Source organism: Scyliorhinus canicula, chromosome 17 (assembly GCF_902713615.1).
Source record: "Scyliorhinus canicula chromosome 17, sScyCan1.1, whole genome shotgun sequence".
In the NCBI taxonomy this organism is placed as follows: Eukaryota; Metazoa; Chordata; class Chondrichthyes; order Carcharhiniformes; family Scyliorhinidae; genus Scyliorhinus; species Scyliorhinus canicula.
The window spans coordinates 95379207-95404570 of record NC_052162.1 but is presented as its reverse complement, the minus strand read 5'-3'; the positions used below and the strand labels follow the sequence as shown (position 1 = coordinate 95404570).

Genomic DNA, 25364 nt, shown 5'->3' with positions numbered 1-25364 from the left:
GTCAGCCGTTTCTGAATGTCCAATGAATGTTTATCCAAATTTTGAGGATCTCCGGCAGCCAAAATGCAAACGGTGTTATCAATGCTGAGAGGAATATTTGGTTCATTTTTAACCAATAAACACCCTTCAACCTCTCCTGCTTTACAGTCTGAATTTTCCTTCGCATGGTTACCCTCAGCTGCACGCTGAGGGTTCAATAATCTCAGGGTTAGTTGACTTCATTTGCACTCTTCTTTGTATTACGGCTTTTGCATTCTCATCGGAGTTTTTGTAATCACAGCACTTAGCTCAATTTGGTAATAAGGACTGAAACAATTTGTGCTTTCAAGGTTTCAACTGTTCTTTACTTTCAGAATCTGAGGATGGCACGTCATTGGTGCCATGAACTTTCTGTTTGGTTTAACAGATATGGCAGTAGAACCACCACATGGCTCTCCATCCACCTCCCTCTTCATTTTTAAAATAAATTATTTACTGTTTAGTTAACCTCCTTTGTTATTTGCTTTAAAAAAAATTTTATTTTTACATAATCTTTATTGTCACAAGTAGGCTTACATTTACACTGCAGTGAAGTTACTGTGAAAAGCCCCTAGTCGCCACATTCCGGTGCCTGTTCGGGTACAGAGGGAGAATTCGGAATGTCCAAATCACCTAACAACGCGCCTTTCGGGACTTGTGGGAGGAAACCAGCACACCCGGAGGAAACCCACACAGACACGGGGAGAACGTGCAAACTCCACACGGTAAGTGACCTGTGTACGGGATCGGACCCGGGTCCTCAGCACCATAGGCAGCAGTGCTAACCACTGCACCACCATGCCACCCAGCTTTTTGCTTACTCTACCTCGAAGAGGCACTGTGGGCTTTTAAAAGGATGCGGGTTAACCAGCTGTTCGCTTGGTATCACTTCACAGTCTTTACTGTTCTCTTCCTGACTAACTGAAGGCATGCAATCATATACCTTACTTCAGAGCAGGTATGCTCTGGGAAATATTCACACATGGGGCAGCAGGGTAGCATGGTGATTAGCATAAATGCTTCACAGCTCCAGGGTCCCAGGTTCGATTCCCGGCTGGGTCACTGTCTGTGTGGAGTCTGCACGTCCTCCCCCTGTGTGCGTGGGTTTCCTCCGGGTGCTCCGGTTTCCTCCCACAGTCCAAAGATGTGCGGGTTAGGTGGATTGGCCATGCTAAATTGCCCGTAGTGTTCTAATAAAAGTAAGGTTAAGGGGGGGTTGTTGGGTTATGGGTATAGGGTGGATACGTGGGTTTGAGTAGGGTAATCATGGCTCGGCACAACATTGAGGGCCGAAGGGCCTGTTCTGTGCTGTACTGTTCTATGTTCTATGTTCTCTATGAAGTGAATGGCAATGGGTTTACTGCAAGACGTTGTAACAAATTACTTCTAGAAAAGTATTTCTTCTTCTGATTTGCTGTCTTCTTTACTAGCTATGGAAGAATTACTTGCTATTTGTTTAACATCAGTCAATGGCAGGCCTATTTGGTAACAACTGTTTATGATTAATTCATAACCAGAATCAAAATCAAATTCAAAATTCTTGCCTGACTCTTCATCACTGTCATTATTATTAAATTTGGACTCCTCTTTCCTATCATTCCTGGTCTCATTCAGTCTTAGAGTTCTCACAATCTGGTTCACTCCTAAATTTTATCTTTGACAAATCTCTTTTGGGAATCATTCCACTAGAGATAAATTCATCAGAATCAGCCGAATCAGATTCACTACCATTCTCACTTAATGTGTATTCAATGTCTTTCAACATTTCCTTTGTTGAATCTCTTACTGCCCAATGGGTTTTCCTAACACCCACATGCTCTACCATTGGGATCTCATGTGCTATCTTAAGTAGTTCCCCCGGACTCTCTAATCATGGGTGAAGCTACAACCTTCACTCCTGCCAAATCATTCCCCAAAAGTGAGTCTACTCATTCCACTGGGAATTCCTCAACCACCCCAACAACTACTTGACCTGAGAGGAAATCTCACACCAAATGCACTTTATACAATGGAACGGATGCAATTTCCACCTATCCCATTCACTAATACGTCAGTTTTCATTGAGTTCCCTGGAGGGAAAAGCAAATCCTTCTCCAGTACAAGAGTTTGAGTAGCACCTATGTCCCTTAGGATAGTTATGGGTTTGGCTACCTCAATTGAGGAAAAGGGGGTGACCTTTCCGCCTGACACAAACCTGGCATATGTCTCATCTGCCTCAGTCCTCACACCTGCTCCCTCAACTCTCCTAAGACCACTTGCAGTGACAGTCCGCCCTATAGTGTTCTCCACTTTTGTCCCCTTTTCGGGATTCTCCTTGTGAACTCCGAGTCCCACAGGCTTTCCTTGCTGAACGGATGTGTCCCACCTTGACACCTAGGCTTCCAAGTCTCTTCCTCCTGGTCTGAGGAAACATCTCGCGCATTCCCAGCTACCCATTCTCCACCTCGGCTACCTGCCTACCTGTCGAACGGAGCACCCTATTGTAAAAAACAGGGCTATGTGCGGCCTTGCCTGTGCCTTCCCCATTCAGGCCCATTATTCAAAATGAGTAGTATTGACTAGCCGTGTGTTTCCCAGCACTCGCACCCAATGACTCGAAGGAGGGGCCATACAGGAAACATAATGAATTAAATACTACCCACCTCCCAGCCCACACACGGGCTAGGGTTTCTATATCCTGATTTGCTCTCCCGCTGATGAGGGAGCACCGCCCCCTCAGCGGGGTAGCTCTTATTCCATGAGACTCATGAGGAGCCTAACAGCCTGGCCCCATGGGATTCTTGTAGGCTCAGTATGCTTCATCCTCCTTGGGATGAATTACTGTTGTGACTGTTGTGATGGGTGCACGGTAGCATAATGGTTAGCACAGTTGCTTCACAGCTCCAGGCACCCAGGTTCAATTCACGGCTTGGGCATTCTACCCATGTGTGCGTGGGTTTCCTCCAGGTGCTTAGGTTTCCTCCCACAGTCTAAAGATGTGCAGGTGGATTGGCCAAGCTAAATTACCCTTAGTGTCCAAAACGTTTGGGTGGGGTTACTGGGAGAGGGTGCACATGTGGGCTTGGGTAGGGTGCCCTTTCCAAGGGTGGGTGCAGACTCGATGGGTTGAATGGCCTCCTTCTGAATTCTATGATTCTATGACTCCAGAATAACCCCAAAAACCCCTGCCATTGCTGTTCCACTGTCTTCCCTGCCAGGCTCCCTTTCCAATCAACGTTGGCCAGCATCTCCCTCATGTCTTTGTAGTTTCCTTTGTTCAATTGTCATACTGTTACATCTGATTCCAGCTCTCCCCTTCAAACTGCAGGGTAAATTCTATCATATTGTGGTCACTGCCCCCGAAGGGTTCCTTCACCTTAAGTTCCCTAATCATGTTTTCCTCATTATGCACCACCAAATCCAGAATTGTTTGTTCCCTAGTGGGCTCTACCACGAGCTGCTCCAACACCATCACCTAGACATTTCACAAATTCTTTTCCTTGGGATCTGCTACTAACCTGATTTTCCCTTCCACCTGCATGTTGAAGACCCTATGATTATTGTAATATTGACTTTTTTACGAGCCTTTTCTATCTCCTGATTTATTTTATTGCCCACATCCTGACTACTGCTAGGGGGCCAGCACATATCTTCCATCAGGGTCTTTTTACCTTTGCGATTCCTCAACTCTACCCATACAGGTTCTATGCCTTCTGATCCTATATCGCTCCTTGCTATTGATATAATTTCATTCCTTCCAATTGTGCAGTTGTTGAGAATGTACAGACCGCAAGCTACAGCATAATCTCCCCAGTTTGATACACCTGCAATGACTGCAAAGCCTGATTCAACGACACAAACTATCAGGTCTCCATTGTGAATCCTATATCGCTCCTTACTATGATTTAATTTCATTCCTTAGTAACAATGCAACCCTGCCACCTTTGCCCATCTGCCTGCCCTTTTGATAGGACATATATCCTTGGATATTTAGATCCCAACCCTGGTCCCCTTGCAGCCACGTCTCTGTGATGCCCACAACATCGTACCGGCCAATTTTAATGTGCACAACAAGCTAATTTACCTTGTTTCGTATGCTGTGTACATTTAGATACAACACTCTCAGTCTTGCATTGACCTTCTCATATTTGTCCCCTTTTTTGCTCTGCCTGAAGTTAAATTCCTGCCACCTTCTATACTGTCTGTTCTATTACGTGTACTGGAAACTTTACAAACCTCTCCTGAGCTCTCAACCCCTTTAACTAGTTAAAAGTCCTCATCATTAACCTGCATTCCCACCTTCTCCATTAACTTTTATTTACTAATTTTCCATACCCCCCTGAGGTGATATGCATGTGCACTGTAATTTATATTGTTATCAATATGACCTCCAACCAGCAGATGGCGATATAGATCTACCATGTGACTCGAGAGATTGGGCAGTTGGTAGTAAGTCATACTAGAGGACAGGCGCACTAGAAGTAGCTCCAGGAGAATTCATAGCATTCAATTAGGAGTCACCGTTTGTATTATAGTTCATTAGTTATCTTTCCATTTTGTTAATAAACTATCTTACTAGTCATAAAATTAGATGATCTGTGTGCATCTTTACCATGGCCACAACACAAAACATAACATGGTACCAGGGGTGTAGAACAATTGATGATAACTACGGAGAAGACAGGCCGAAATAGGCTGAAGAAAGAAAAAAGAACATTCTTCCACATACCTGGTAAATTACAGGCAATTGGAACTCAACGCACAGAACTAGGACTGAGTTTAGGAGGAACTTCTTCACCCAAAGGGTTGTGAATCTATGGAATTCCTTGCCCAGTGAAGCAGTTGAGGCTCCTTCATTAAATGTTTTTAAGGTAAAGATAGATAGTTTTTTTGAAGAATAAAGGGATTAAGGGTTATGGTGTTCGGGCCGGAAAGTGGAGCTGAGTCCACAAAAGATCAGCCATGATCTCATTGAATGGCGGAGCAGGCTCGAGGGGCCATATGGCCTACTCTTGCTCCTAGTTCTTATGTTCTTAAAGGCTGTGAAGTTAGAGATGGAAGGTCTGAAGTTACCCCACCAGCTTCAAGTCACTGGTAATGTAGACAAACATTTGCGTGTTTTTAAGCAGCAATTCAGACTCTATGTTGCAGCCGTTGGCCTGCAGGCACAGTCTGAAGGGGAGGCATATTGCGTCATTGCTCACGGTAGCAGGTCCTCAAGCAATAGAAATGTAAAACACCTTTGCATTCAACAGTGATACAAAAAGCAAGAGCTTCAATTAAGTAATACAGTTTCTTTGATCGGCATTGCTCACCAAAGAAAAATTAAACATTCCAACGTCATATCTTTTGTACGCATACCCAGAAGGCAAGCAAATCCTTTGATAGTTTTATAACCGACTTGCGGCTCAAAGGCGCAGTCGTGAAATTTTAGTACGTTCAAGTCATCGAGGCAGTGATAAAAACATACCAGATGGAGTCGCAGCCTGGTGTGTCAGACTTTTTCTTCTTTGATGGACCAAAAATCACAGGATGCACAGGGTGCCAGATCGACTGGAGGAAAGGAGAAAATGTCACATTGAAAACCATTAAAACAAAACAGAAATGTAAGTGTCAGGGCACTGGTAGAACAGTTACAAAACCTGCACCAAATGACTCTTCAATTCTTTCAATCCTCCCAAAGTTCCAGAGCATGGAGAGATGGATGAAGGTTCTGCAGCAAGACTCGCTGCTGACTTTGCCATTGGTCACTCCTTGCATGAACACATAACTCAACGAGCAACGTTATACTTCATAGGAGAAGCTATGCACATGACAATGATGAGTATGATGATGATGATTATGATAATGATGATTATGATAATGATGATGATAATTAGGACAAGAAAGTAAAGAAGCAGATGATGAGCCAGAGAGGAAGACTATGAAAGTCTATTTTTTTTTTGGCAGTAGTGACAAGATGATCACAAGTAGCACCCAATCTGTGCATGTCTACGATAAGTGTGAAAGCTCTAAAGTGGTGTGTGCAGAGGCTGAAAGTGATAAACAGCAGATAAATGAAAATGAAAATCGCTTATTGTCAAACGTAGGCTTCAAATGAAGTTACTGTGAAAAGCCCCGAGTCACCGCATTCTGGCGCCTGTTCGGGAAGGCTGGTGCGGGAATAGAACCCGCGCAGCTGACCTGCCTTGGTCTGCTTTCAAAGCCAGTTATTTAACCCTGTGCTAAACCAGCCCTGTGCTAAATCAGCTGATAGCAAATCAACTGCAAACAGCCAACTGGTAACTGGAGAAATAATCCACATTTTGGAGAAATTAGCTCCAGAGAAGTACAATGAATCATCCTATGCCCATGGAATGGTTCCTGTAGTGGACTCCCCAATACTCGAGGCCAGTCCGCCAACAGACTTGCAGGATGAACAGATGGATACATCTTCGTGCAGTTCTCCAATGAAAGATGAAGCATGTATCATCATATCAGATGAGGATGAGCGACTAATCAGTTCTCCAACAAAAGACAAAGCATGTATTGGCTTATCGGTAGAGATGAACCACTAATTGAGGCGAAAACACAAAGTGAAGAAGCAACATCTAATGTTGAGGACAGTGATACAGCGATGATAACAGAATGCAAGGGTTTGCCGATCATTCCTGAAATCGCAAATTTGCATGCAATTGCAAAAGGTATGCTGACATTGGATGCCTCACCAGTTGATGGACATGCAGTACAGCGTTCCAGCACAAGCACCTTGGATCAACCAAAACTCCTCAATCCAGCAAAGGCTCCAGAATCAGCTATTGTGGCAGAAGAGCCAGAATTAGCTTTCGTAGCAGAAAATCCAGAGACAGCTATTAAAGCCCTATCTACAGCCAGGACTTTGGTCTCAGCATCATTCAAGTGAAAACCACTCCATTGAAAGAGCCCCCTCCTTCCCCAATACTGGTGCCAATGTTCCATGAACCCACCTCTCTCACACCAACCTTTGAGCCTCGTGTTTGCTTCTTTATCTTATTGACCCTGTGTCAATTAGCTGGTGGCTCATGTAGTAAACCAGAGATTATTACCTTTTTGGTTCTGCTTTTTAATTTATCCCCTACCTGTTCATATTCTTTCAGCACAACCTCTATCCCTGTTCTACTTATCTTGTTAGGTACCGACATGGACCACATCAACTGGATCTTTACCCTCCCACTGCAGGTTCCTCTGCAGTCCAGCTGAGGTATCCTGAACCTGAGCACCAGGTAGGCAACACAACTTTCGTGACTCTTGGTCCTGGTCACAAAGAACAGTGGGCTGGATTCTCTGCCCCGTCGTGTCACATTTCAGGTTCATCACTCCAATGGGATTCTCTGTTACGCCGGCCGGTCAATGGGGTTCCCCATTGTGGGTCAGCCCCACGCCGTCGGGAAACCCCTGGGCTGCCGGCAAAATGGAACATCCCGCCAGCGGAGAATCCAACCCAGTATCTATGCCCCTATCTATACTGTCCCCGATTATAACTCCTTTTCTTTTCTCTCCCCCTCACTTGAATGGCTCCATGCACCACTGTGCTGTTGTCAGTTTGCTCACCCTCCCCACATTCCCTACTTTCTTCCACACAAGGTGCAAGAATCTCTAACCTGTTGGACAAGGTCAAGGGCCGAGGCTCCTGCAACCCGAACTCCTCGATCCCTCTACTTAGTTCAGCTCATCAACTCTGAGCCGAAGTTCCTCAAGCAACCAACACGTGCTACAGATGTGGTCACTAGGAAATGCAATGGAGTCCACCAGTTCCCACATCATGTAGGTAAATCATATTGCCAGCCAACCAATTGAACCAAATTCCTCCAAAGCTAGTTCCTCTCCAAACATAAAACATACAACCTCCTTACAAGCACTCTTCTGCTCAAAGGCACATTCCAATTTTAGGTCCATGGATCAAAAATAATCAATAAAATAAATGAGAACAAAGGAAATAAACAGGAAGGACTCTTACAATAATGCCACAAAAGCTCAAGAGTCTTATGAATGGGAGCCTAATCTGAATGATGTTGGCACTTAGATATACTCCGAGCAATTGGCTTTAACATTAATGCGGAATACCCTCTGCATTTTTCTGCACTGAATTTTCCGCACCCATGTCTTCTATTCATGCTCCCTTGGGATTGGCAGACGGCCCATGCATAAACTATGTGGCCAAACGGCTTGCATCTGTGAGGTAGATTCTGTGTTATTCAGCCCGCGGTCAACATTCACCCTGTACATTTCTCAATGGTTCTGGTGGTGGGGGGGGGGGGGCGTGGTTCGCCTTGGCTGTCTGAGGAGCAGATAATGGATTTAAGCTATAAGCTTGGCTGAGCATGTAGCACTTTATGTTAGACGGGCATGTGTTTGAGGCCCACTCAGGGATTTGAGCATGTGATCTAGGCCGACAGACTTGCATGAGGTCATCATTGAAAATCTGTTTCCATTAGCTGATAGTGCAATTAAGGAATTAAGTATGGTTTATTGGCACGTGATACAGGGGTGACATGAAGAAGAACGCTTTTTATACAGTGAACTCGCGACTGAAGGGAGTGCCGCACACGGAGCTGATCAATGATTTCAAAAGGAAATTGGAAGGGGACATGACAAGGGAAATAAACTTCCAGGGATATAGGGTGAGCAGGGGAAGGGGACTGACTGGACTGCTGTACAGAGAGCCAGCATGGATTTACTGGGCTAAATGGCCTCCCTATGTACCATAAGAAGGCTGACTCTTTGACACTGATGGAGTAGCACATGTTCAAGCTGTACCTATTAGATAGCATGTTCTGATTGTCTATTCCTGATTCCATGGCTCCAGCTTGTGTATTGCAGAGTATTTTCCTGGGGCAGGATTTTACATATTGATGGGGGCCCTGACCATCTCCCCCCCCCCCCCCCCCAACCCTCCCACCACCTCCCATGTTCCCCCCCACCCCAACCCTATTGACGACATCAATGGTGGGCCTGCTCAGAGGGGCGTTAATTAGCACAAGTTCAAACTTTCTGGGAGAAAGCTCTGCCTCTAAGAGCTGCCAGCCAATCACTGGCCAGCAGAACTCTGGTCCCAATGGTGCCACCAGGTGTGGTGGTCATTGCAGGGGCTGCGGCTGGCCCCAAAACCGATTATTAATGGAGCCAGATGGAGAGGTAAGTTGGAAGGGCTTCTCAGCGGGACCAGGCTCTGAGGGTGGCGTGAGGGGTTGCGTGGGAGCCAAGATGCACAAATCAAGGAAACTGGGGGTATGGGCAGACATTGTGGAGGACTTCCAATGGGCCCATGGCGGCTATAGAGGAGTTAGCCCTGTGCCCCCCCCCCCCGCCTTTCCTGCCAATAGCCGGGGAGAGTTAAATCTTCCCCTAGTTATTTAATAATAATAATCGCTTATTATCACAAGTAGATTTCAATGAAGTTATTGTGAAAAGCCCCAAGACACCACATTCCGGTACCTGTTCGGGGAGGCCAGTACGGGAATTGAACCCGCGCTGCTGGCTTTGTTCTGCATTACAAGCCAGCTGTTTAGCCCACTGTGCTAAACCAGCCCCTCATTTAATCAACATTTCACAATCCTCACTAAGGGGCAAACTATCTCGTCATTCCTCTCCTTGCATTTAATGGGATCTTGCTCTGCACAAAACACATTCACCTGCCTTCAGCAGCCTCAGCTTGAATTCTGGAATGTCCTTCCTAAACCTCTTTGTCTCTCCATCCGCCTCTCCTCAAAAAACCGAACTCTTCCACCAAGCATTTGGTCAGCTATCCTGATGTCACCTGTTTGGCTCTCGGGTCAGTTCTGGTCTGATCAGGTTCCTTTTGAAGTTTCCCCGGATATTTTACTACATCAAAAGCGCTGTATAAATGCAAATTGGTGTTATTGTTATGCCCCCCCCCCTCCCCTGCCTCCCCAAGATCACAGTATTCTTGTAACTCTCACCTCATGTGCATCTACCACTTCCATTGTCCCAGCTTTGGCAGCCATGTCTTCAGTTGCCTGGGTCCTAAATTTTTGAATTACTTCTCGAAACCTCGTTACCTGCCCACCTCACTCCTCCCTTAATCGACTGCTTATAACCTCTTTGTCGAAGTTTATAATCTTCCATAATATCCTAATTGGCTTCTGTATGATTATGCTCCTGTGAAGTGCTTGCAGACGTTACATTATGTTGAAGGATGTGGCTGTTTAGCTCACAGGGCTAATCGCTGGCTTTGAAAGCCGACCAAGACAAGCCAGCAGCACGGTTCGATTCCCGTAACAGCCTCCCTGAACAGGCGCTGGAATGTGGCGACTAGGGGCTTTTCACAGTAACTTCATTTGAAGCCTACTCGTGACAATAAGCGATTTTCATTTCATTTCATTGTGGCCAATGAGAAATAGTAGAGTCCTCTTTTTGTTTTATGGCACTGATTTATGTATCATATTAACAGGGCAGCAAAGTAAACGAGAATTAATGTATCGCATGTCTCGCTTAAAAGCAAATACTTTGGTTTCAGATTTTCAACATTTTGACATTTACACCTGTGATATTGAGCTGTGCAGGTTTTGTTCTATGAAGAATAATTCATACTTTCTTGGAGTTTAGGCAGGGTGACTACATTGAACTGGATGAAGCATCAAATACTTTTATGATATTTATAGATTTATGTATTTATCCTACAGCTAACATACAGCAGAGATTCTTGCCCAGTGTCTTGACGACGGGCTGGATTCTCCACCCCGCCGTGCCACATTTTTGTTTCAGCATGCCGGTGGGATGCTTCATTATGCCGGCTGGTCAATGGGGTTTCCCATTGTGGGGCAGCCCTGCGCTGTCGGCAAACCCCAAAATGGGGCATCCTGCCGGCGGAGAATCCAGCCCAACATGTTCCATTCAGTCCATAAGTAGTCATGTTGTTGCATTTTGGGCTGGGCAGCTGAGTCAATTTTGGGCCACAGAAATTCCTAATCTGGGGCCCGAATTCTCCCAATTCCCGACGGCGGCAACAAGAATTGCGGTCAGGCGACGAAAACCACGCAATGGGAAAATCGCAATCTGTGCCCGCCGCTGATTGCGTTGCCATGCTGCTGTCCCCTGCTGGCGGTGTTAGTGAGGTTTGTGTCCCACCCCGGGGAACCCATGCAAAACCGTCATTTGCATGGATTTAAATCTCAATATCGTGTTGGACACTGCATGTTCCATCCCTCCACGATGCTCCACCCCTCTCTCAGGCGGAGGTCATGCGGGCATGAATTGATGCAAATATTTACTAGTGGGGCCTGGGTGCCATGGCTGTTGGGGGCAAGAGGTCAAACAAAACTCTCAAAAATTGTTGGGCTTTCTGGACTGAGGGGGTGGGGGTGGGTGGCTGCCTGGGCCAGGGTGAGTAGCGGAAAATGATTTAGTGCCACGTTTGTGGACTTAGGGTGTCCCCCTCAGTATCGAGATGGCCTGGCTCAGACCGCCATTGCTGCAGCATGTGACCTGGCCAGCACGGAAGCACAGTGGTTAGCACTGTTGCTTCACAGCTCCAGGGTCCGAGGTTCGATTCCCGTGTTGGGTCACTGTCTGTGCGGAGTCTGCACGTTCTCCCCGTGTCTGCCTGGGTTTCCTCCGGCTGCTCCGGTTTCCTCCCACAAGCCTCAAAAGATGTGCTGTTAGGTGAATTGGACATTCTGAATTCTCCCTCCGTGTACCTGAACAGGCGCTGGAATATGGCGACCAGTGGCTTTGCACAGTAACTTCATTCCAGTGATAATGTAAGATTATCACTGGAATAATAAAGATTATTATTATTATTAAATGCACCCCTCTGGGACTACTTACTGGCTCCTGGCTGCTCACTCTGCTGACTGCTTGCTGTGTCCTGCAAATGTTCAGAGAGACTCTGGTGATGTAGCAGCCCACCCAGATTGCCCCTCAAGAAACCTTCATACCCCAGCAGTATCATCAAGGGGATGAGCGTGGCCATGCTCAATCATCGGCCCACCAGGTCTTGGCACTCCTCAGAAGTGCAACCCGATTGCAGAGGAAGCAGGGCATTAGCAGAGCTCACCCCACCATGACCTCTGGAACCTCCTTGGCGCATTGCACCTCTCCGGGCAGAGGCATAACCAGTGACACGCAACCCTCAGGATCACAAACTGGTGAGGCTGGCAGCACTGACTGCCTCTGCCACCTCCTCCCAGGCGCTGTTCAGGAGGGTCGGGCTTGAGTCTTCTGCCCACCCTGGGGAAGAGGCTGTCCCTCCTCTCCTCAATGGCGTTGATCAGTGGGTCCACTGCAGATACCGGATACCTGAAATTGGGGGTGGGGGGTTGGGGGGGGGGGGGTGGTGCAGATGGAGTTTAACGTGGATAAATGTGAGGTCATGCATTTTGGTCAAAAAATGGAAAGGCAACTTATTATCTAAATGGGGAGAGTCTTCGGGGTACTCCGCTGCAGAGGGATCTGGTGGTCCCTCTGAGTCACGGAAAACGAGCTTGCAGGTGCAGCAGATAATAAGGAAAGCAAATGGAATATTGGCACTTACGGCAAAAGGAATTGAGTATCAAGGTAAGGAAGTGTTTTTGCAACTGCACAAGGTATTGGTAAGACCGCACCTGGATATTGTGCACAGTTTTGGTCCCCTTATTTGAGGAAAGATGTAGTGGCATTGGAGGCAGTTCAGAGGACGTTCACTAGATTGAATCCAGAGATGAGGGGTTTGTCGTATGAAGATAGATTGAACAGTTTAGGCCTATACTCCCTATAGTTTAGAAGCATGAGGCGAGACGTAATTGAGGTAAACAAGATGCTAAAAGGTATGGATAAAGTAGACTTGGAGCTGATGCCTCCTCTTGTGGGCATTCTAAAATGAGAGCTCATAATCTTAGAATAAGAGATAACAAATTTAAACCAGGCTCTACTTCTCCCAAAGGGTTGTGAATCTGTGGAATTCGCTACCCCAGAGTACGGTGAGACAGTGAGTAAATTTAAGGAGGAGTGAGACAGATTGGGTTGAAGGGTTATAGAGAATGGGCAGGACGGTGTTGAGGCCAGGATGGGATCAGCCATGATCACATTGAGGGTGTTAGGCTCGGGAGGTTAAACTTGTGTACTCCCACTCGTAGGTCATGTGTTCGGGGGAGGTGATGCTCCGGCTGATTTCACAATCCAGCTCTTGATCTGTAACAGATGAGGAACATATCAGCCATGATAGAATGGTGGGACAGACTCAATGAGCCAAATGGCCTAGTTCTGCTCCTATATCTTATGACTTTATGTTCTGTGCACCCATTTTCATGGCTGCAATGAGTGTGTGGTGCACCTATTGTGGTAGTATGACTAGGGGTTTTACGGTACCTGGGAGTGTGAGCTGCCATTGGTGCAGAGGACTCGCTGCCCATTGGCCCAGGTATGACATGTGCCTCTCAGCCGATTGGCTGAGAGGTAGGTAGCTCCGCCTACGAGGCGGGGTATAAGAACCCGTGTACCCCGGCAGCCTGCCATTCTTCTGTACGTCTGCTGCCGGGTCCACTTCTTTTGTATTAAATTTAATACACAAGATTTTAAAGGATGGAGCTTCGCATCCAGCCGGAGTGTCTTCGACTCAGCCTTCACGCAGCGAATGCAACAGCAGTATTTAAGCACTGGCTGGCTTGCTTCAATAGCTAGCTGAGTACAGCCGAAAACGTCCCGACGAGGGAACAGAAATTGCACATCCTCCACTCGTGCGTCGGCACCGCCGTGTACACGCTCATAGAGGACACGACAGACTACGACGCGGTCATGGACTTACTTAAAGGACATTTCATATGGCCGGTGAACCAAGCCTATCGTTCGGACTTTATCTACATTTCGTGTCCATTGATTGTGCATCACCTATAAGCAGCTCCGGCTTGTCAGGCTCTTTAGCGTGAAGTCCGGACCAAGCAGTTACACCGCCCGCTGATCTGGGAATTGCTTCCAATTCACGCCAGCCGAGTGCTGGCCCATTTTCATGTCCTGAATCCTGGAATGAATAGAGTCCCCAACGGGTACACGAATCGCAGGATATTCAGTCCCGGCGGGAACACCCAAATGGAGAATCCAGCCTCTGGAATGAAAACAAAGACTGACCGTGCTGGAAACACTCAGCAGGTCTGGCAGCACCTGTGGAGAGAGACGTGGAATCAGAGTTTCGGGCCTGTGACTGTTCATCAGAACTGGGGAGAGTTAGAAATGTAACAGGTTTTAAAAAAGGATTCCCCACAAGAAGAAGCATGTGCTCCACGTCTACTTTATCCATCCCTTCCAGCATCTTGTATACCTCAATTAGATCTTCCCTCATTCTTCTGGAGAATATAGGTCTGAACTGCTTAAAAAAGGACAGAGGGAGGGAAAGGTGGGCAAATTCCAAAGGTCCACAGGATTTGACTTTTGTAAAGGGAAATCCTTTTTAGTTATGTGGTATTCCAGGAATTGTAACTGTTATTTTGAGGATTACATTCCACATTCCCATTCATCTGTCCACTGATTTAGCAATTGAATAACTCAAAGTAATTTCTTTTGTTAGCGATTTTAGGATTTTAAACTATTTTTCAGGGGGGGCACGTGGGTGTGTCACATTTTCACGATTCCCTCCATTTTCCATTAAAAGTACGATTTTTCAGCTGGATTATGTTTGCCAATACCAGCTCTGTGGTGATAACACTGCCAGGACTGGAACATTGCAGCTAGGAGGAATAAATAGATAGGCTGGGGTTGTTCACCGTGGAATAGAGGAGGCTGAGGGGAGATTTGATTGCAATGTACAAAATTGTGAGGCGTCTGGATAGAGTGGATGGGAAGAGCCTGTTCACCTTAATTGAGAGGTCAATGACGTGTGGGCTTGGATTTAAAGTGATTGGTAGAAAGGTTAGAGGGGAGGTGAGGAAGGTTTATTTAACCCACAGGGTTGTGGAGGTCTGGAACTCACTGCCTGAAAGGGTAATAGAAGGAGAAACTCTCAACTCAATTAAAAGGTGTCTGAATGTGCACCTGAAGTGCTGCAACCTGCAGGACTATAGATCATTTTGTAGATTTCATAGGATTTACAGTGCAGAAGGAGGCCATTCGGCCCATCGAGTCTGCACCGGCCCTTGGAAAGAGCACACTACTTAAGCTCACGCCTCCGCCCTATCCCCGTAACTCAGTAACCCTACCCAACCTTTCGGACACTAAGAGGCAATTTAGCATGGCCAATCCACCTAACTTTGGACTGTGGGAGAAAACTGGAGTAGCCGGAGGAAACCTATGCAGACACAGGAAGAAAGTGCAAACTCCACATAGTCACTTGAGGCTGGAATTGAACCCTGGTCCCTGGAGCTGTGAGGCAGCAGTGCTAACCACTGTGCCACCGTGCCGCCCAAATGCTGGGCAGTGGGCTGTGGCTCGTTTTTCAGCCGGGGCAGACAGGATGGGCCGAGTGGCTTCCTTCTGTGACCTAAGCTTTGTGATTCACGTGCACCTCAGTAGGTTAGATATTCAAGGATTACACCAGAGACTAGAGACTTGAGAGTCCAGTGTAGTACTGGGAGACCGCTGCGCTGTTAGCTGTTCTGCCTCTCAAGTGAGATGTTAGAATTTAATTTAGAAGTGGGATGCTAGACTTTAAGTCTACCTTCTCAGGTGGGTGTATAAGACACTGCATGGTCGTGTTCTACAGAGGGGCAGGGGAGCCATTCCTGGTATCCTGGTCAATAGTTAGCCCTCAATCAACATCACCAACAACTGGTTCGCACATTGCTGGTTGTGGGATCTTGGTGTGTGCAAATTGGCTGCTGTGTTTCCAACATTCCAACGGTGAAACAATCATCATAATAATAATCTTCATTGTTGGCACAAGTAGTCTTACATGAACACTGCAATGAGGTTACTGTGAAAAAATCCCCTAGTCGCCACATTCTGGCACCTGTTTGGGTACACAGAGGGAGAATTCAGAATGTCCAATTCACCTAACAAGTCCTTCTTTCGGGATTTGTGGGAGGAAACCGGAGCACCGAGGAAACCCAGGCAGACACGGGGAGAATGTGCAGACTCCGTACAGTGACCCAAGCAGGAATCGAACCCGAGACCCTGGGGATGTGAAGCAACTGTGCTAACCATTGTGCTACCGTGCTGATCTTCAATTCCTGGAGAGCTGGTAACCCTCCATCAATGTTCCAGAGGGACTGAAGATCGCAGTCCCATACCGACCTCAACAACCCCCCCGCCCCCCTCCACATGCATCTCAGGGCAAAAATGAAAGCAGTTATTTCCACCATGTTCTCATGGCATCATCTGGCACTTTACAATCAGTGCACAGTAATTAATTTCTGAACTTTCAATGCAGAATTGTGTTGGTTTTCAGCAATAAAGAGTTATTTTGAGAATGGGGCTGGAACAGCAGACTGCAGTAGTACTGAGGTTAGCAGCCAGTGCTGATGAGAGAGAGAGAGAGGGAGGAGTGTAAGGTTGAGCTCCTGTTACTGGGGGAAGATCTGAGTTTGGAGAGTGACCTCGCAGTGACGTGACTTGAGTATGCAACTCCACCCAACACATACACTCACACCAGGCAGCTAGACTCAGGGCCCAAACATGGCGTTACAGCACTGGGGGAAAGGAGAAGGTGGTGGAAAAGTAAAGACCATGTAAACACTCACCAGACACCTCCTTAAACCACAGGGAGAGCGTGTGTCTGCCAAGCGTGAGTGCGGGATATGCAGGAGGAGGCGAGGGAAGGAAAAAGTTGCAGCAAAAGTTTTGCAAAGGAGGGACTTTAAGGGATCGTTGTGCTAACCCGAGGGGAGTGCGGGGGGGGAGGTGAGTTTTTCTTCTCGCACGGAAGCGGTGCAGAGAGAGTTAACTCGCTGGCTGCCCCCGTAACTTTAGCCGTGATCCTCTTGTTTCTGCTCTGGACTTTTTTTTTTGGGGAGGGGGGGGGGGGGGGGAGAAGAGCGAGTGGGAGCCGGGGGCTGTGAGGACGAGGAGCTGCTCCGGGAGACTGTGTGTGAAAGAGAGAGAGAAAAGGGACTTCCTCATCGCTACACCGTGCTGGGGCTCATTTGTCCAAAGGTGTCGGTCGGATCATGGCACATTCGCCAGTGGCAGTGCAAGTGCCAGGAATGCAGGTAAGAAGGCCCTGAACTCCGGGACACACAAACTTCCTGATGTGCCTTGAAACTTCACGGCCAGCTGTAACAACAACTTGGCATTTTTCCTTCCCTGATACCTACCACTCTCCTGATCACTTCCTTTCTGACTCCCACTCTTACCCCTTTCTTAAACCGCCCCCCCCCCCTAATATCTTTGCCCACTTCTTTCTCACTCTCCTAACTCCCCCCCTCCCTCTCCCCCCACACAAACACAAACCCCCCTTTTACAGGAGCTGGGCTGGGTGCTTCATGTTTTATTTGGCAGCTTTAGACGGGCACACCCACCTTACGAGGCAGATAATGGTAGTTATTTGAGATGCCCCCCAATCGAGCTGTCGTGTCTGGTTTGGTTACCACACTGATGTGTGTAAATGTGCCCTGGTGCCCACTTGCCACTGCCCTTTGATGAGGTGCCAGTCTTGGCCCAATCGGTGGCACTCCCAGCTCTTGAAGGTTTTAGGCTCTGGCCTCATTCCAGAGACTTGAGCTCCTGAACAAAGGTTGACATTCCCACACGGGACATTAATCCCCTTTGGCCCTGTGTGTTGGATGTGAAAGGTCCCATGGCATTATTTGACAGAAAGCAGGGGGGGGTGCTCGCTGGTGGAAATTCATGACCAGTTGGTATCCCTCAATATTACTAACACATTTACCTGGTTATCACCACACTGCTGTTTGTGGGATCTTGCTGTGTGTAAATTGTCCTGTCTACCAGCTTTCAGTTATTTGTATTCTTGGACACCCAAATCCTTCAACTCGTCTGCAGCACCTGATCTCTCATCATTTAACAAAAAACATCCCATTTGCCTGTCTGATCCACCATACGAGATGCTGCCCTGTATATCTGGGCAGTTTTAGAATCCAGAGAAAGGTCAATGTAGTATTCCTTAATGGCTCCTCGATCAATATTCCTGCCATCCGTTACGGGGTTAAAAATGGGAAGTTTACGTTCGGCTGACTTGTGACTGAGTCACTGGGTGGACCTACCCTAGCAGAATCATAGAATCTACAGTGCAGAAGGAGGCCATTGGGCCCATTGAGTCTGCACCGGCCCTTGGAAAGAGCACCCAACTTAAGCCCATGCCTCCACCCTATCCCCGTTGCCCTCCTAACCTTTGAAAGCAAAGGGGCAATTGGGTGTGAGATTCACCCAGAGGGAGCACTGACATGGCAGGCATACCGAGGGACAAGGTTAGTGTCCCCCCTGCACCCCACTGCCACTTTCACCCAAGATTTGAATTGCGTACCACTCCTGCCCCCTCCGTCTCGCCATCTCACACTGTGATCCAAATTACTCCACCTTTACTCCACAATCTGTGTTACTCTCCTTTCCTCACTCTAATCTGTATTACTCTCTCCCCCTCTCACTCTGATCTGTGTTACTCTCCCCTCATTCTGATCTGTGTTACTCTCTCCCCCTCTCACTCTGATCTGTGTTACTCTCTCCTCCTCTCACTCTGATCTGTGTTACTCTCCCCTCATTCTGATCTGTGTTACTCTCTCCCCCTCTCACTCTGATCTGTGTTACTCTCTCCTCCTCTCACTCAGTGATCTGTGTTAATCTCTCCCCTCTCACTCTGATCTGTGTTACTCTCCCCTCTCACTCTGATCTGTGTCACTCTCCCCTCTCACTCTGATCTGTGTTACTCTCTTCTCCCCTCGCTCTGATCTGTGTTACTCTCCCCTCTCACTCTGATCTGTGTTACTCTCTCCCCTCTCACTCTGATCTGAATTACTCTCTCTCCCCTCACTCTGATCTGTGTTACTCTCTTCCCCCTCTCACTCTGATCTGTTACTCTCCCGTCTCACTCTGATCTCTGTTACTCTCTCCCCTCTCACTCTGATCTGTGTTACTCTCTCCCCTCTCACTGTGATCTGAATTACTCTCTCTCCCCTCACTCTGACCGGTGTTACTCTCTTCCCCCTCTCACTCTGATCTGTTACTCTCCTGTCTCACTCTGATCTGAGTTACTCTCTCTCCCCTCACTCTGATCTGTGTTACTCTCTCCCCTCTCACTGTGATCTGAGTTACTCCCTCGCCCCATAGTCTGTGATCCGAGTTACTCTCTCTCCCCTCCCCTCACTCTGTGATCCGAGTTACTCTCTCTCCCCTCACTCTGTGATCTGTGTTACTCTCTCTCCCCCCTCACTCTGATCTGTGTTACTCTCTCTCCACTCACTCTGTGATCTCAGTTACTCTCTCTCCCCCTCTCTGATCTGTGTTACTCTCTCTCCCCCGCTCACTCTGATCTGTGTTACTCTCTCCCCTCACTGTGATCTGTGTTACTCACTCCCCTCTCACTCTGATCTGAGTTACTCTCTCGCCCCCTCACTGTGATCTGCGTTACTCTCTCCCCTCTCACTCTGATCTGTGTTGCTCTCTCCCCCTCACTCTGTGATCTGAGTTACTCTCTCTCCCCCTCACTCTGTGCTCCGAGTTACTCTCTCTCCCCCCTCACTCTGATCTGTGTTACTCTCTCTCCACTCACTCTGTGATCTCAGTTACTCTCTCACCCCCTCTCACTCTGATCCGTGTTACTCTCTCTCCCCTTACTCTGTGAAATGAGTTACTCTCTCCCCCTCACTCTGTGATCTGAGTTACTCTTTCTCCCCCTCACTCTTGTGATCCGAGTTAATCTCTTGCCCACGGCCTATAATGTGAAGGGTTTGTTTAACCAGAAATAACTGTAACTGACGGTGCCAACTTGACGGTTTGTCAATAGTACGCTTGTCTTGCTTTCAGGAGATTGGAGGTTCAGTTCCTCCTCCTATAATTTGAGCATATAATCCAGGCTGTCTTTCGGGGAGTCCTGAAATATTGCAGGTGAAATGTTAAACAAAGCCCCATGTGTGCTCTTGAGGTAGATGTAAAACATCCCATGACACTATTTTGGAGGAGAGCTGGGGAGTTATCCTCGTTCTTCTGTCGATATTTGGCCCCCAACCAACACCGATCTCGTCCTCACTTGCGGGAGCTTGCTGTGCAGAATTTACCTTTCCCACATTGCAACAGCCAGGACACTTCCACCTGTGCTTCATTGGACACAAGGTGCTTTTGGATGTCCTGATTGTGAAAGGTGCTATATTGATGCAGTCTTTTTTTAACAAAGCAGCAATGGAAATGGACCAGGAGGCACATAGAACATTACAGCGCAGATCAGCGAAATGCTGATGTCTAGAAGGAGAATGGGTCTCACCTTTAGGGGCATTTGCCTGCAGTTGCGTTTGCTTAACATGGGCCTTGTCCATGTTTTGCCATTGCTTTGAATTCACCCGCACAGTGTTAAGACAGGACGATGCTGACAAGGCACATCTGCTGAACTGCCAGCGATATGTTGTTACCTGGTGACTGCAGAACAGGAAGAGCAAGGTGATTTTGAAAACCATTCGTGTCACCTTGACTCTGCTATTTGAGACCTTCCCCCTCCCCCATACAGGAAGAGTCTACATTTGCATAATCCTTTCTCAGAGCTCTGTGAAGGATCACAGATTGCTTTTGTACAGAATACTGAAGGTGCAGTCCAGACTCAGCATTACTTTGAAGATCAGCCTGGACCACAACCAGATTTGCTGTTGTTACAATTTAAAATGGCTGGTGTATAAATGGCCCATTTAATCTCTCTCTGCCGCCTGAAGGATTGTCTATAACTCTATTAGAGGCAAATCTGGTTAGTCAGATTGTCCAAATAATTTTAAACATGTATTCCATGACTCCGCGACAGAAGGTTCAAATCCTACTCCAGATACAATACTTAAGCACGTAATTCAGGCTGACGTTCCGGTACAGTCCTGAGGGAATGCTGCATCGTCTTTGAGAAATTGGGTGGTCTACCCCTTGCTCCTGGTACACCCTCAGTGGTAAGAGGTGGATCTGAATGCTGGAACTGTTTGCACGCTGCTCACTGATGCTGCATTTGGGTTCTGCCATCACCATTCTGCTACTGACTTCATTACAGTCTTGGTTTACGGTAGCACAGTGGTTAGCACTTTGCTTCACAGCACCAGGGTCTCAGGTTCGATTCCCGGCTTGGGTCACTGTCTGTGTGGAGTCTGCACGTTCTCCCCATGTCGGCATGGGTTCTCTCCGGGTGCTCCAGTTTTCTCCCAAAGTCCAAAGATGTGCAAATTAGATGGATTGGCCATGCTGTATTGACCCTTTTGTCCAAAAAAGAGGTTAGGTGGGATTACTGGATTACGGGGATAGAATGGAGGTGTGGCTTGGGTGGGGTGCTCTTTCCAAAGGCTGGTGTACACTCAATGGGCCGAATGGCCTCCTTCTGCACTGTAAATTCTATGAAAAGAACTGAACTTCAGAGGTGAGGTGAGAGTGTCTGCCCTTGACATCAAGGCAGCATTTGACCGTGAATGGCATCAAGGAGCCTGAGAAAAACTGGAGTCAATGGGAAAACTCTCCGCTGGTTGGAGTCATACCTAGCACAAAGAAAGAGGAGCGTGGTTGTGGAGGTCACTCATCTCAGTCCCTGGTCATCACTGCATGAGTTCCTCAGGGTAGTGTCCTTGGCCCAACCATCTTTAGCTGCTTCATCAATGATCTTCCTTCCACCAAACAATCAGTTGTGGGAATATTCACTGATGACTGCACAATGTTCAGCACCATTCGTGACTCCTCAGACACTGAAGCAGTCAATGTGTAGCAAGACCTGGACAATATACAGGCTTGGGCTGAATGCACATGCCTAGATGAGTGCAGCTCCCAACAACACTCGAGAAACTCCACACCATCCAGAACAAAGCAGTCAGTTTGATTGACACCCCATCCACCACTTTCAACCACTCCTTTCACCACCGACGCACATTGGAATCCGTGTATGCCATCTACAAGATGCACCACAGCAATTTGCTGAGGCTGCTTTGACAGGACCTTCCAAACCTCTAACCTCTAACAGCTAGAGGCTGGAAGGGTAAGGGCAGCAGATACATGGGAATGCCACAATCGGCAAGTTCCCCACTGAGCCGCAACCCTTCCTGACTTGGAGCTGTATCACTGTTCTTTCATCGTCCCAGGATTAATATTCTTGAACCACCTCCCTAACAGCACTGTGGGTGCACCTCCATCACATGGATGCTGTGGTTCAAGCAGGTAGCTCACCACCACCTTCTCGAGGGCAAGCAGGAATGGAGAATAATTGTTGACCCTCTCGGAGATGTTTAAATCCAGTTAATGAACATAGAACATAAAACGGTACAGCACAGAACAGGCCCTTCGGCCCTCAATGTTGTGCCGAGCTATGATCACCCTACTCAAACCCATGTATCCACCCTACACCCGTAACCCAACAACCCCCCCCCCCCCTTAACCCTACTTTCATTAGGACACTATGGGCAATTTAGCATGGCCAATCCACCTAACCCGCACATCTTTGGACTGTGGGAGGAAACCGGAGCACCCGGAGGAAACCCACGCACACAGGGGGAGGACGTGCAGACTCCACATAGACAGTGACCCAGCCGGGAATCGAACCTGGGACCCTGGAGCTGTGAAGCATTTATGCTAACCACCATGCTACCCTGCTGCCCCTGTGAATTTGAAAAGACTGGAGCACGTTAACTGGAATGTTGATCAATAAGCATTATTTCTTATCATGTGTACGTGTTACAACACATCATCAGTGACACTGCTCCCAGTGGATTGCGGGGGGGGGGGGGGGGAAACTTTTGTTGTAATGATAGGGCTGTTATCAACAGTGTAATAGTTACAGCATGTCAGGGGTTGTGTGCAAAACATTATATATACCTATCTCTCATGTCCCTGCCTCTGCTGAGATAGTCTTTGCACCCCATGGAATTACTTTGGTTGTGTTAACGAAAATTCTCATCTTTGTGTTTCAATCACCACATGGCCTTGGCCCCTCCCTTTCAATGTACATTCCCACAGCCATCTGAAATCTCGGCATTGTCCAGTATTGGCCTCTTGTGAATCCCTTATCTTTTTCACCATTGAGAAACATGCTTTCATCTTTCTAAATCCTAAGCTGTGGAATCCATCTCCCCATCTTTAGCTTTCTCTGGCCTTCTCTCAGAGGATCCTTAAAAGCTATCTCCCTTCATCAACTTCTGAGCTGCCTTGGTGTCGATATTTATTCGTTGCTCTCCTGTTAAGCATTTACTGTGTTAAAGGCACCGTATAAATGTATGTGTTCATGAGTTTTGTTAACCACCTTGATTATCAGCCAGTAATATCAGTCCGTTAACACATCGGCTGCCTCCGAGGTTCCAAACCCACGCTGCCTGGTCCTGTAAAGTTTGGTTCAGTGTTTCTTTGATGTTAGGTATTCTTTGTTAATTGGTGCTGTTAGTGGCTCAGTACTAGTCAAGCTGCACGGACGAGCACAGTCTGGCACACACTGACAGGAAGTTGAATGCTTCATTGACCCAGGAAGTAACCTCAGCAAATCATGACAGCAAAATGCCCGTGACACATTAAATGAAACTAGTTTCCAAATTTAAGCCCAGTGCTTTGTATCAGGTTCTTAATGTACCAGCTGAGGCTGAAACTGGTGCCTTTTTGTTTGGTATAACAGGCAGCTGGTTTAACCATTCACAACCAGATCTGGCTGGATCCCATAATGCACTATAGCTCCCCCCCCCCCCGTCTCAAGCCACTCACTCTCCTTGCATCATCTGGAACGCAAAGATAACCCTCAGCTATGTTTCTTACTGCAGAGTGTCTTAAACCCGTCCTCCTTGTCTCCCCCACTCTCACCTCTAACAAGTACGAGGAGCTCGTGGACATCCTTGTTACTAAGATCAAGGCCATCCGATCACTTGCCTCTCCTTTCCCCGAGCCCACCAGGCCAAAACGTCCTCTCTGTTTTCTGCTGTTCTGTTTCTGAACTCCCATCTTTCTCCCATTTCCCCTCTTATCACGCCACATTTCCTCTCCAAGCTCTCACCTTGTCCATGAAACCCATCTCCTCTGATCCTATTCCCACTAAACTGCCAACCAAACGGTTTCCCTTGGCCTGCATCTGAGCTGATGCTATTAACTGTTCCCTTTCCTCAGGTACTGTCTCACACCCTTTCACACCTATCATCATAACCTACTCAAAAAAAAAAGAAGCTCAACCTCAACGCTTACAAACTACCAACCTCCCTTTCCTCATCAAAATGCTTCAATGTCGCCTCCCGAATCTGTTCCCGTCTTTCCCTTGACACCGCATTTGAATCCCACCAATCAGGTTTCTGCCCCTGGCGAAGTACTGAAATGGCCCAAAATCACAAATGGCCATGACAGTGGGCTGTGGTAAACTACATCCACTCGATGTGTCTCCAGCCTTTTCCACTATTGACCAAACCGTCCTCCTCCAATGCCTCTCCACTGTCGTCCAGCTGGTGGGACTGCTCTCGCCTGGTTCCATTCATATCTATCCAATCATAATGTGGCGCTGTTGGCGTTGGACTGGGGTGAGCACAGTAAGAAGTCTTACATAAACACATTATAATTTCCATGTGTACCCTGATGGGATCCAGCTCGTTCTCACCATCGACTACCCCGACTCCTCCATTGACACACAAATTTTCAGTTTGCTTATCCGATATCCAGTACTGGATGTAAAGAGATTTCCTCCAGACAAATATTGGGAAGACTGCCTGTGTGAAGTTTGCATTTCCACCCTGTGTCTGCGTTTCCCCCCACGGTCCAAATACGTGCAGGCTAGGTTATGGGCGGCATGGTAGCACAGTGGTTAGCACTGTTCCTTCACAGTGTCAGGGACCCGGGTTCGATTCCCGGTTATGGTCATTCATCATTAAAGGATCCCACACAATAAGGTCATTAATTAAACTCTTTTTGTTGCACAATATCAAATCTAGGATAGCCTGTTCCCTCGTTGGTTCCTCAACATACTGTTCCAAACAAACCATCCTGTACATTCTACAAAACTCATGAGAAATAGGAACAGGAGTCGGCCAATAAGCCCTTTGAGTCGGCTCCAGCATTAAATAAGATCATGGCTGAGCGAACACTTACCAAGTCCATTTTCCTGCCTTCTCTCCGTAACCCTTAATTTCCCGACAGATTAAAAACCTATTGATCTCAGCCTTGAAAGGTTTCAAGGGTTCAGCCTCCACAACTTCCTGAGGGAAAGAATTCCAATGATTCTCCACAGAAAATATTCTTCCTCCAATCCGTCTTAAATGAGCACCTCCTTCTGCGACTATGTCCTCTGGTGCTACACTCTCCCATGTGTGGAAACATCGTCCCACCATTTATCCTGTCTAACACCCCCAGAA

General features: G+C 47.4%; 1 protein-coding gene across 1 annotated transcript in view; it reads left to right on the top strand.

Annotated features, from left to right (window-relative positions):
- Positions 1-16456: 16456 nt before the first annotated feature.
- Positions 16457-25364, top strand: part of stk26 (serine/threonine protein kinase 26) — a 116265-nt gene continuing 107357 nt past the window's right edge. The window contains exon 1 of the mRNA XM_038775477.1: positions 16457-17087. Within this exon, the coding sequence (XP_038631405.1) occupies positions 17046-17087 (42 nt within the window). The 5' untranslated portion in view covers positions 16457-17045. The remainder of the gene's footprint in view (positions 17088-25364) is intronic.